General features: G+C 38.5%; 1 protein-coding gene across 17 annotated transcripts in view; it reads right to left on the reverse strand.

Annotated features, from left to right (window-relative positions):
- LOC117411175 (otoferlin) overlaps positions 1-13,349 on the reverse strand; it is a 138,163-nt gene that overhangs the window by 16,757 nt on the left and 108,057 nt on the right. For 7 of the 17 annotated variants that reach the window (XM_059025756.1, XM_034018416.3, XM_034018415.3 and 4 more), the window contains 11 exons: positions 8,755-8,916; positions 8,006-8,077; positions 7,382-7,501; positions 6,630-6,791; positions 5,831-5,993; positions 5,306-5,436; positions 3,350-3,379; positions 2,456-2,581; positions 2,167-2,242; positions 699-850; positions 83-217 (listed from right to left, as the gene is read on the reverse strand). In XM_059025756.1, the coding sequence (XP_058881739.1) occupies positions 83-217; positions 699-850; positions 2,167-2,242; positions 2,456-2,581; positions 3,350-3,379; positions 5,306-5,436; positions 5,831-5,993; positions 6,630-6,791; positions 7,382-7,501; positions 8,006-8,077; positions 8,755-8,916 (1,329 nt within the window). The remainder of the gene's footprint in view (positions 1-82; positions 218-698; positions 851-2,166; positions 2,243-2,455; positions 2,582-3,349; positions 3,380-5,305; positions 5,437-5,830; positions 5,994-6,629; positions 6,792-7,381; positions 7,502-8,005; positions 8,078-8,754; positions 8,917-13,349) is intronic. The other 10 variants (XM_034018423.3, XM_034018427.3, XM_059025757.1 and 7 more) reach the window with 6 other exon arrangements.

Below are 13,349 nucleotides of genomic sequence, written 5' to 3' on the forward strand. Positions count from 1 at the left end.
ACAGCAAAGAGTAGTATAACAACTGAAAAATAAAATGGTAAATCACAGATAAGTTTGGTAAAACATGGTAAATAAAACTCGCCTTGTATCTTCCAACAATCCTTTCCTCGTCTGTCACGTTGTCATCGTCATCTCCGATCTTTCCTCTGTAAAGGTTGAATGCGTGCAGCCAGTCCTCAAAGTTATCACATTCCTGTTCCAGTTCTTTGTTGTACACCTGGGACGATGCAGACACAAGCAAGTAGCTCTTACACTTCTTATGAACTTCCATGATTCCTTAACATTAGAACCACCATCCGGGTCAATTTGGCCCATTTTGCATTTAAAATGTTAATTACTCTTCCGTTGTAAATCCTATGGGTGTGTCCGTTTTTGACTTTTCCTAAATATATGAATTAAATATCCAGACGGTGTTTGATAGCCAGAATCACAAAAATTATAAAGTTATAAACAGTTTTACCTAGAACTGCCACGTGGGTCAATGTGACCCATGCATTACAATACATGTCTTTTTTAATATAATGTAAGATATTCTATTTTTGTGCGTTATAAAAGCATCTTAAGGGCTATATTTGCAGAATTAACAGTTACATTTAGACAACTTTTGCGGTTAACAAAATTAGAGTAAGTTACTAGAACAATATACTGTAGGAAATGAGAAAATTAAAATAACATGTCAATGGCCTAAGAGTACTCACATGTAGCTCATCGATCTTGTGCTTGTTGCTCTTCTCCAACATATCACCTTGTTGCTGCTTCTTCTTCTTGTCCTCCTTGGGGCCTTTGCCCTTATCCTTGCTCTTCTCCTTTCCCTTTGAGCCTTTCACAGGAGATTCATCAGCTTTGATCTCTGAACACAAAGATGGGAGCAGGGGGCAGGGGGCAGGGGGCAGGGGGCAGAGGGCAGGGGGCAGGGGGCAGGGGGCAGGCACAAAGCACTCAAAGCATGAATTCCACATGAAAGTTGACATCATGTATTCTGGTCAACAAGCCAGAATAATACTGTACAAGTGAGGTATTACAATAGCTGCTGCATACCTTGGGACCTTGTTTATTTGTTTATTTTATGTGAGAAAATGCTTTACAAGGATACGGTGGTCTACTGAGACGCACGTAACAGCTCCTTGTCAATGAAATCATGATGCTGAGTTTATATTTGTTATAGATATTTGACACATCAGTGTTCCTTACTAATTTAGATATATCTTCAGCTTTGAATTGCCATGTTTTTCCGATGCTGAATGTTATTCTCTCTCTTAAGTATTCCCTACAACAGCTCAGGAGAACTGAAAGCCAGTGGGTGTCCTCTGATCCCATGACTTAACCACTTGTCTCTTTACACTCAGGATGACAAAGGCCAGCCCTGCAGGTGTCTAGCTGAGCTCACTGGGCACCTGGCCAGTAGGGGTCATTCTAGCGAGGGGAGGAGAAACAGTCCCAGCTGATTTTGCCTCCCAAACACGTGGGAGAGTCATATCCAATGTGACACCCCCTGTGGAATCCCCAGAGAAGATCATTTTGTAAATTTTAGTGTTATCTTTATCCAGCACAATCTTTTGCGAATTATTTTTCCTATTTTTAATCATGCCATTAAATTCCATCTTGGCACATAGAATAGCTTTCTGATTATCTTTTAATTGTAGTTAGTTTTATAGAATAACATATACAATAAAATGTTATTTGGCACCGTTGAATGTCTCTTTATTTTTAAATCTATATTCAAAAGTAACTTGTTTTTTAGCCAACTTTCATGGTAGCTAACAGCCATGCTAATTACATCAAGAAACAAAATGTACGAACAATAGCAATGCGTGCCCACCAACAAAAGCAACACATGCTCACAGACAGCACTAGTCTTAAGCAGATGAAATGCAGACACATGGATGCTAAATAAACACTGCATCAGGCAGTCTTTTTTAAGGAGGTTGTGACAAGAGGTTTTGACATACATACTTATAACCATATAATTCCCATGCAGTAAAGTCAAAATAAGCCAAAGCCAGTAGTAGATACAGAAGCTAGCAGCTCGACCGCCTTTGTCTCAGACTCTTCCACCACTGCAAAATAACTCACTTAAGAGTTGTCTGTGAAGCTAAAAGAGCTTGTGCTGTGCTGTGTGGTCAACTAGTCTGGGGAGCTTTCTTTTCTCTTTTTCAAATGAATTACCTGTACCCTCTGCTGCTATCTCCATATCTTCCTTCTCTTCTGCTTCAGCAGCAGCTGCTTCTTGTGCCCTCAGTTGCTGTAAAACATATGTAATTGTAACAGATGTAATTAATGCACTGGTACAGTGAACTTTGTCTACCTCCTGCTTCTCCTTGTGAGGTGATACTGTCCTGAAAACCTGCTTTTCAGAAGCTTCTGTGGGACAGGCATGGATATAGCTGAGCTTGACAGAGACACGTTTTTTGGGAGCATTGGTAAACTAGCAGCTGGTGTGAGGTAAAAGACTCACTTCTTTCAAGGTCTCAATGGAGGCAAAGTATTTGGACCACCAGTCCAGCATGCTGTCATCGGGCTCCTCCTCCTCAATCTCCTCGCCTTTCTTTTTCTTCTTTTTCTTTTCCTTCTCTTCTTCAGGCTAGAGGTAAAAACCAAAAGAAACAGTGGAAATGCAAGGCCGTGAAATAGTACGAGTGGCTATGGATAAAAATCATTTCAGGATGTCACCACTGAGCATATTCAATAAAGGCACACACATTTTATCTAAACTCTTTTTTTTTCCTTTTTAAGAGAGTAGCTACATTCCTGGTTATTCCTACTCCTGCTACACATCTCTCATTGTTTACGACTTTAATTGGTAAAGTCACCTGTCAATCAAATTTGGTAGACACCGCACCGTCAACCAGCAGCTTGTTCAACTACTGAAAAATGTGGCGAAACCCATGACTGAAAGAGTAAGTAGCAGGGTTCCGAAAAATATAGCATTATTGTTGCCACATGTTGCTACAACTGTTTAAATAACATACCAGTAATTTTTGTTTTCATTGTTAAAATCCTAACAAATGTTTACACTTATAACTTTGAAACAGACTTTAAAGTTATAAGTGTAAAAAGTTGTCAGGATGCTAACAATGAAAAGAAATGACAGGTACGTTATTTAAACAGTTGTAGCAACACGTGGGGACGTGCAATGCTATATTTTTCGGAACCTCACTACTTTAAATGGAGAGCAGTAAACAATCTTTTTGCATTATTCCAGGCGGACATACCTGGTACATTCAGTGGCAGTGAAATGGTTATACTTCATGATATTTAAAATTAAAACTGGTTGTAGTTTAATTATTGTAGTTACAGTAATTCATTATGACAATAAACTGATGTTTATTCTGTACTTTTCAAAACTTACCACATCAACTTTAACAACAGCATCAGAGGTCTGAGATGAGGATCACACAAAAACAAAATAAAATTCAATAACTTAAGTGCTGCATAATAATAATAATAATAATAATTATATAAACACAAATCATCACAAATCACACAAGACATTGTAACATTAAAAATAGAGAAAAAAAAATCTGTACACACTATAGTTAGGGGTCTACTTAAATCGCGGTATTTTTCGCGGGTAGGTTATGTTATAAAATTAAGATTTTGCTGACATTTTGCGGACCTGTTTAAACATTAAATAAACCTAAGTAGACAATGTTTCAGAGCACCATAAAAGCCTAAAAATAGTGGTAGTTGCTTCCTTACTAAAACAGAGTGTTGCCATTTGTTAAAAGCAAGCATGCAACATTCCCCTGCAGTTGCTGCCGACATTCTCTGTCTGGTGTGGACTTGCCCATACATTGAGACTGCACGTTCTGCATCCACTGAATTGATTGAAAGTGCAAGGCAAAGTTATACAAATGTGTAAATCGTTTAGAAACAGTCCCAAAACTCGGTTACTCAAGGGCATCTGGCATACTTTATTAAAGGCAACATATGCATCACGTTTGTTGTCATGCTATTTGTACCATCCAATAATTTATTTTATTAGTATCGAGTCAAAACAAAGAAAACGTGCCTATTCGGGTCTAAAATTCTAACTGTGTTTAAAAAGTAAGCAGCAGGTTGTTTGAAGCGAGGTGGCTGTGCTAGATCGTACCTGTAGTACTGATTTAACTTGGCTACAACCGACAGGAATACTTTTTGTCTGCATTGACTTTCCAGTTTGTTTTCTGAAAGCTGTTTATTTTACTTTCTGTTCAGCAGCCTCTGTAGTGGTCTTTCCTTTGTGTGATTCTGAAGCTAAAAATGCGATCCATCGTATTTTCTCCAAAGACACATTACAAGATGTGAAAAACAATTACCTCCATCTGCATGTACAATTTCTTTAGGAAATATCTTGACACGATCATCAGCAGAAATATACTTTGCTTTTATAGCTTTGTCGTTCATTTCTGGTATTTTACCTCCAATGCCGACAACTAGATTTTAGCAACCTAAATCAAAACAATGCCGCACTGACTTTGTCCCACCCCCTACTGTACAGTACAGGTCACAGAAAAGCCAGAACAGACGCACTGATAGGCTGATTAAAACATTATTGTCATTTGAACAGTAAACAAGAATGTTAACCGCATGGAGTATTTTTTTGTAAATGTTATTTGTCTGTGGACATTTTTTTTGTTAAATGCACACAGGACAACGAAGGAATAAAAAAAGCCTATCTACAGAAGGAAGATAGGTAGTTTGCGTCACTTGCGTTGTGCAGTAGTTCATTTAAATGAGGTTTCTTTTTTTTCTCTCCGGTATTTGTGGTGACCTCCCAATTTCCCGATTTTCACGAAATCGCGATTTAGGTAGACCCCTAACTATAGTAAATTATCCCTCGTTGACTATTTAAAAAAATGTGTATATATATACACACACACACACACACACAAATGCAAATATGTGTGACTCTTATTACCATAACAATGCATTATTTCAAATTAAGAAATTAATCATTATAATTGATTCAGAGTTAAGTTGCCCCACGATACAGCTGCATTCATTATTTCCTATAGCTTGTCTCCAGCTAGTATTCAGATTAGATTACTCTAAGTGCACCTCAATTTCCTCAGATTTCCTGAGATTTAGCTGAAAGCCAGTTACAGATAGTTATGAGTATAAATATATTTTATGAAAGCATATTTGAAGTGATGGATGAGGAAAAATGAATACGACTCAATATTGGAGCAACAGAATTTAGTACCACTCACAATGATTCTTAGCTTCCTAAATAAATTAAATGTCTCTTGAAACAATGTCCTATTATTTTATGAAAAACAACAGAAGAAAAGCCACACTGTGAACCAAAGCTCTGAGGTCTTACAGAGTCCAGCTTGACACATGTTTCCATCTTCTTGATACGAGGCTCGGGTTCCATGTTCACAGTTATTTCACCTGTGGGACGAGAGTACGGGCCTCCGTTTGTCAGTGCCAGACAGCCACTCATCAGCTTAGCTTGATAGGCCAGGACAGGGGGCCACGACAGGACAGGATAGTGGGAGGAAAGAGAGGAGAGAAGGGAGAAGGAACAGATAAGTCTGAACAGAATTGTCGAAGAGTGACGGAAAGTCTGGACTGCACAAAAGTAGTTAAAATTGAGCATCGAAAGTTAGAACCAATTCCTGTAGATGTCTCACACAGATAGTACAAAAAAAAAGAAAAAGGATGACCTTTTTATAATTGAAAATAGTTATAAATTGTCAATTACTTTTTGTTCTTAGTATTTCCGGTGCTGTACACTATATGATGGAGTGCATGGATGTTACGAGGAATGTGTGTTAGGAATTCCCAAAGCTACTCCAGGAAAGTTTCATAACTCTGTACTACACACACTCTTCTTATAGCATACCTGCAGTGGACCAGTTGTTAGCCGTCTTGTCTGGAGGCCTGTAGATGAATTTGCGGAGAGAACCAACCGCGTGTGATCCCACCAAGGTGTACCTCCCAAAGGCACGGCAGTCCACCACTCGGATGTTCAGAGGAGGGTGAAGAAGCTCATTCTCTGGGAGGTCCTGTGTTGATTTAAACAGAAAGGAGGAATGAATAGAGTAGCACACCAGAGAAGAGCACTTGTCTGCAAGTCACGACATTGATTACATTGTCTGATTCTACTATTCACTTGCAGAAAGGTGTGGAGTGTGATGTGGAGTAGCCCTATCACTTCTTGGGTACAGAGGGAACAGATACAAGCACTATGAAGAAGCTGGCTTCCAAAGTGCTTTGCACTATAAAAACTTAGTCACAAACAACAGGTATTTTGACAAAACCACTGCTAGAGATAACATTCGCATAAAATAACATTGGCACCCTTTCATGTTTATTTATGTGACTGGCACCAGCACCGTCACGGCTCAGAGTCCACTGTCCAGCATTGTTATTGCTACTCCAAAAGGCCTGGCTTTCCATTACTGGAACAGACACAGCAGGGGAACTTCATAATTGGTGCTATACTTCCTGCAATACCACTTGTCCTCCACCAGGAGGGGTACATGTACAGTATACAGTGGTGATCATCCATTACTGCACAGTATATTTAATCTGGGACTAGATTTTATATACAGAGAACCCAGGCTAGATTTTCTTCCCAGTACCCGTACTGGCTATACCCACATGCTTAGGTTTTACACTAAGAAATTAAAGACACTCACAACTTCAAACCACTTGACAAGGGTGCTGAAGTTGGGGTTTTTCTTGTAGTTCTGGATGAGAGCTGACTGGACCCCCTTCCCCGCACACTCAATGTCCACTCGAGGTCTGTCCACCTGGGCCAGGTTCACTCTCTTCAGGTCTCTCAGACCCCAGAACAACACCTGTCGATAACAGAATGGTTTTAGTTAAGCTTCACCTATGTGGCTCAGGTTTTTCTTTTCTTAATATAAAATCATCTCCATGTTAAAACTACTCTAAATCTTATGTGTCCCTTATGAAAGACCATTTATGGTACAGTTTGCCTTATTGAGTATTTATTCATTATTTTATTATTATTTATTTCTTAGCAGATGCCTTTATCCAGGGCAACTTACAATTGTTACAAGATATCACATTATTTTTACATACAATTACCCATTTATACAGTTGGGTTTTTACTGGAGCAATCTAGGTAAAGTACCTTGCTCAAGGGTACAGCAGCAGCGTCCCCCACCTGGGATTGAACCCACGACCCTCCGGTCAAGAGTCCAGAGTCCTAACCACTACTCCACACTGCTGCCCCCAAAATTTATAAAAATTAAATACAGACAAGTATGTTAGTTATTAATATTCTTTTTATTAAGATGTCTAATGACTGCAAACTGGACACAATTTGGCTTTAGGTTCTTCTGCTAAAAGATGTTTGCATCTCTTGTGTAAATATAATTGCACAATCCACTCAGCGGCGCAGTCGTTAAGAAAACGTTCTCACCTCAATCCTGTATTTGCTCAGGACCGGCCGGATGCCCATAGGAACAGGAAGAATGGGACCTCTCTCTGAATCAGTGGGGCCGTCAATGGGAGGGAGGTCAGCCTTTCCAGCAGGCCCAATCTAAAAAAGCATTTGGAAAATGCGTGATTGTCTTATTTGAGGAGCTTATTTTGATTGTCTTATTTGTGGAGCTTATTTCTAAGTCTACCAACTGTGATGTCGGCTCTAATGAGCAGATAGCTATGAACAAGCCTCCTCAAAAAAGAAAGAAGCCACAGTTCTAATAAATTTTGATGATAAAAATTGCAATTTGGATAATGTTACCAGATCCTCAAGATAACCATAACTGATCCTCCTGTGAATCTACTGCATTTAATTTAAGGGTCTATCCACGTGTAATAGAAGGGAACATTTGGAAGTGATAATAGCAAACTAAAATGTAATATAATATACCCTGTATTCTAAGACTACAGTAAACGACAAATCTTTCAAGCCTACAGTAGCCCTGTTAAAGTTATGCAGTCAAGCTAGGAGTCTCTGTATTAGAACAGAATCTCCCACAGTGCCCAGGTGAACTAGCTGTAGTGCAAAAAAGTAGCAAGTGACAGATGAAATGTAAAGCACCTTAATCTCTGGCACAGCAAAATCATTGACAGCCAGTAAAGCTCTTCTAATCTCCTCTTCATTATAAGGAACCTTTGAAGGTGATGAGATGAGCAAATGGGACACAAGAAAACAAGACAGAAATCACAGGAGAGGAGAAGCTTTGAAGAAGAATGTAGACACTGGAGACGAAAGAAGAAGAAAGATGAGCCTGCCCTTTGCTTCCAGTCATTAAACTCCACCACCATGACCAGCAAAGTCCAAAAATATATCTGAATACATTTCCCTATATTATTTACTAATATTAAACAATGTTCATTTTGTTTTCACCAATGCAATTTTTTTTCCTCCCATTTTTCCTGCACAAAATGTTTAACCTTATAAAACTAGGTAACTACAGCTGGAATGATTCACAAGCCTCTCTGTAGTGCTTGGGTTTGAATCCGGCTCTGGTGAAATGCATCCAGTGGACATTCTATTTGTCTTGGGAGAGGCCGAGGATTAAATGACGCCGTAGGTCATGATTGAGGTGCATTTACACAGTATGAGGGGCCAACCTGTCCCTGACTAGTCAGTGCCCTCAAAATTATATATATATATATATATATATATATATATATATATATATATATATATATTATAGAGAAAACACATACTGTAAGTATGGGTTGTTTCTTAGTAGTTTCAAAACATTCCTGTTGCAAATAGCAGCACACTCTCCAATGAGGTAAAAGCATTGGGCCCGTGGTGCAGCATGGAGAGCTGCTTACCTGGAGGAGCTCGAACGCTGCTAGCAGGTCTCCTGCGATGCAGTTCCCCCGGTAGACCTGGTAGTATTCCAGCTGAGGGGGGAAACGTGGAGGCCCGTAGTGCTCATCAGACATCTTTGTGATGGGCTTGGCAAAGGTCCTGCCAATGAATTCAGCTTTTCCCTAAAATAAGATACAAGGCAGTTGATAATTATGCTTAGCAGTACTGAAAAATAAAATGTCAAAAGAAAATAAATAAATAAAAAAATTCTATACCAACTGGCAACTCCATGGCAAGTGGCAATCTGTTATATTTAGTTGATAATGAGACGAGCAGATAGGATCATTAAGGGTAAGTATGCTCTCTATATAAAATATTACTTGAAATTATAAATTCAGAGATGTTTGAAAATAAACCTGAAGAATGTAATACGGTCCTTCCACACTTTCACAAATGAATGACATTTCCCCATCTCAATCAAAAATTCAAATAAAGGCCACCAGGTAGCAGTGTGCAGCTCCAGGTTACCATTAGACAGAAAACCAGAACTAAGGAACTGTGCAGTATATTGCTTTGAGGACTAACTGATTTTCAAAGACCAGGTGTGCAGATAAAACGACAGCACCCTGTTATTGGAAAATAATATTGTGGTGGATTCTTGAACATTGGTTATAGATGTTTAACAAGAAAACAAACAAAAGAGATAGTCAGTTCGGAGTTCTAGCACTAAACACTAAACTCTACTACTACCTACCTCTATTCTACACATAAAACACCCATAAACTTGGGTTCAAATCAAAACTTCTTACCGGGTGTTTACTTGATGCCACAAAATGGGTGTAAAATTCATGGTCAAAAAAATTAAAGCAGTTAGTGTAAATGTAGACTTTCATAATGACATTATGCACAGCACTCATTTCTGCTGACTTAATTAAAAAGGAGATTGCAATCCTGGTTCAAGAGTTGATAATGCTGGATCAAAAAAGAACAATCAATTTAAAACACAATTTGCTTTAAAATCCAAAATAAAACTGGAGAGTAACCAATATCTAATAGATGCTATAAACATGTGCCCCCACCTTAAAAGAAATCAAAGGTAAAAACAAGCGGAGACGGTAAGTGTACTCTAGCAGTCACATGTACTGCTTCTGAAGCTCCAGGAAGCAGCACGCATAGCTGCTTCAGATTTCTTCAAACAATTAAAAACAAATGCAGTACATAAAATAAAACACATGAAAATCAGATAAGCATGCTTTAAAAAAATAATATTAAAAATAAAACAAAACTATTAACAGCTACAATACTTGTTAAAAAAGGGGGTTTAACCACTTTACTGCATGAGTTTTCTGTCTTTAATTTTGCTTTTCTTGACATGTGTTTGATAGCTAATAACGTGGGCTATAGAGGTTATTGCTTTGGCATGTCCCTTTTGTCAACTATATTGAAACCTAGCAGCACTTTGTTGTACAGATCTTTTAAGGTTGCCATGGCATATCTATTGATTATCACACTTCATGAGACTATTGGATCCCAGTTGAAGATCTCAGAGCAAGGAAACATTGGCCCTGCTGTGGGTAAAATCAATACCATGAATGCTGATATGTGATGACTCACCCTATCAACTGCTTTTAAAAGGGTCTTTCACACATAATTCCTGTATTTACAAAATGTCGACAGATGCTAATTGTGGTAGCAAGGTTTTTTTAACACCTGGCTGCGAGTCACATCAAATAGCACTCCTTCGTAACTGCTTTAGTGAATGTAATTTCACATAATGCCATGGCAGCTCTCACAATGGAAAGGCATTTTTAGAATGGAGGGATAGTGAGATCAATCCTTTTCATTCTTTTTGGTTTTGGAATAAAATAGACACTTGCACAAATCTTCACTGTGTCACCATGGTTCCTGAAGTACACAAATCTCCACATGGGTACTGATGTTGAGCCACTCCTGCAGTTAAGTGCTTATGCAAAGTAAAAGCAATGCGAATGATCTACTAGCTAACACATCACAAAAGCAACATCAGCAACAGGGATGCAACAGCAACATGATGAGACAATTTAATTTACCTATACTCAGACGCACTGTATGATCTTTCTTATTTTGACCCAAAAAAGTGCTTTATTTTTTATTTTTTTAAAACAAATCGGTGTGAAGTCAGATTAGGACTGTTTTTGGATGGAATAGGATTTCATACGAACTGTATACAACTCAGGTTACCTATACTAAGTATTTAAGATCTGGGTGTATGTAAATAGTTGTGTGCGATTATTCAGATTGCAATACAATGAATTCTCTTATGATCACACAAAGTGAGTCGATTTAAAACAGTGGTACGTTTCAGACCTGGTTACTAGAGAATGGAATGAGTGAAAATGTGTTTATATTAGCCACAGAGCTTGGGCCAGTGCTTATTATAACATGTCATGAAAGGGACTCTAAACTCTAATCCTGTAATGATAAGTAATATAACATGCCTTTAGCTGTCCGGTTAACCTGTAAGCCTACCACTCTACTTAGGTGATCATAAAGTGTAAGACATTATAATACTTTTTTAACAGGGTGTCCAGATTTGTAAAATTGGTTGCTTTTCTGCAGGAGAATCCGCCCCTAACCAACACGTCATCAGCAAGCGCATAAAGGCTCCGTGTGTTATTCTCTCATGTCGCTTCTTTTGTTTCGGCCACTCAGTTAAGCACTGGGAAGCCGAAAGCTGGGCAGCCGAAATGGAAGTCAACCACTTAGAGCCTGGAGGAAGGGCTACCCTCAGCCATGGATTCCCTGTGGTTTCCCCCTAATAAACTGAATATATGTGAGTAGGTTTTTTTTCCTTACCTGAGTGCTGAGAGGGACAGGCCGTGTCTCAGCTGCTCATTTTCATTAATTTTTCAATATTTGGGTGGTAGGTGGCAGTGCGCCACTGTGGGGTGCGTAAATCATTTATTATTATTTTCCATTCATGGTTTGGCGGCCTCGTCTTTTGGGGGAAGGTGGCCCATATCCACTTCCTATCTGTGGCACTGGGTGGGATGCATGTAACCGTTCATGTTTTTCCAGCCGGCCTTATGCAGGTAGCCTTTGCACACCCAGCCTCCAGCCAAAATTATTATTCACAGTAATCGGGCCCAGTCACAGTTCATCATACCATCTACAATTGCAATCAATAAATCTCATCCATGGTGGATTCTCCATGCTAAAATTGTTTGCATGAAAGCAGTTAGATTGTAATTTAGTGACTTGTCCACATTCTAGATCCAGTTGCTACAGAGATGAGTTAGATACCATCCCCAGAGAGTGAACACTAAGGGAAACATTCATGCACAGTGCTTTTGTTGGAAGAGTTGGCACTAACAGGCACCCTTGACAGGTGAGGTTGATCGATCGATCTATCTATTTGTGCAGCATCTATCTATATATCTAGAACTGGAGTGCTGCTGTAAGATTGTATTCAGTATAACATGGTCAACTATCTTAGGTTATCTTATAATGTCATATGAATAAAACAAACATGGGCTGTATAATAATTCAATGGGGGTTTAGGAAACAAACCAAATCATACAAATTAAATGTCAGTCTCAGCCATCATGATACCTGTTGCATACCTTTTGTACTAAAAACAACTGTCAGCATGACAAGACTACATCTAACTTAAAAGAATACACACTCTACTTAGCCCAATGCCAATGACATCCAGAATTAGTGTGAATTTAAATAAAAATATAGTCAGAAAATACAAATTAACTTGTTTTTTTATTTCTATATAGATAAACTCAAATCACTGCAATGTTTAATGTATATGGTTTTTACATGGAAAGAAAATGAATACAACACATTTAGAACTATATTAATGTTTTACTTAGAATTACAATTTAATTAAAACATGAATATGAGCCATTCTGCAGTAGAGAGCCACTAAGTTTAGTTTCCTTGTAACAATCAGAACTTTCCACATAGAAAAGATGACTTTATAGCTTCTAAAAGCATAATCCTTCATTAGCTTAAGTTCTTTTCCCCTGGTCAGTAAGGCTGAGGCGATGCATCGATTTATCGATGCATTGTATTGCTTGACAACTATCAATAGTCAAGCCTGTGCATCGTTTTTGTGTAAAGGGTTTAAGCGAAGAAAAGCTTTTATTTTTTATTAAATTTGGAATCGGCCATTACTTTTTGCATTTAGCACAGAGCTTCTCTGCTCCCCTCAGGCTTGACTCACTGAATCTGCATGCGATTGAGCTCACCTTCTACTGCCCCGCCCCCTGTGAGTGTTTAATGATGGGATTGGATATGTGCAGGAGTCTTCAAAGTAATAGAGCAAGTTAAGATCGTTGTGCTAGAATTACAAATACTGTATCGACCGAGCTACAATGCCTTCCAATGCTTGGCAATTGTTTTCTAAAGTAAGACAGCATGAAAGAAAAGTAAAGAAAGTAATGTTTGGGATACTCCGGTAACACAACTAATTTGCGTGACCATTTAGAGATGCAGATGTTGTGCTAGCCTTTAAAAATGTGCATCTGTAAAAAGCATACAATCTCAAAATCTGTGTTTTCAACCATAACATCTGAGTTTTTACATATTGTATCAACATAGTTACATTATTTTCCAACTATTTCAG

This window comes from Acipenser ruthenus, chromosome 6, assembly GCF_902713425.1.
Source record: "Acipenser ruthenus chromosome 6, fAciRut3.2 maternal haplotype, whole genome shotgun sequence".
NCBI classification, from domain to species: Eukaryota; Metazoa; Chordata; class Actinopteri; order Acipenseriformes; family Acipenseridae; genus Acipenser; species Acipenser ruthenus.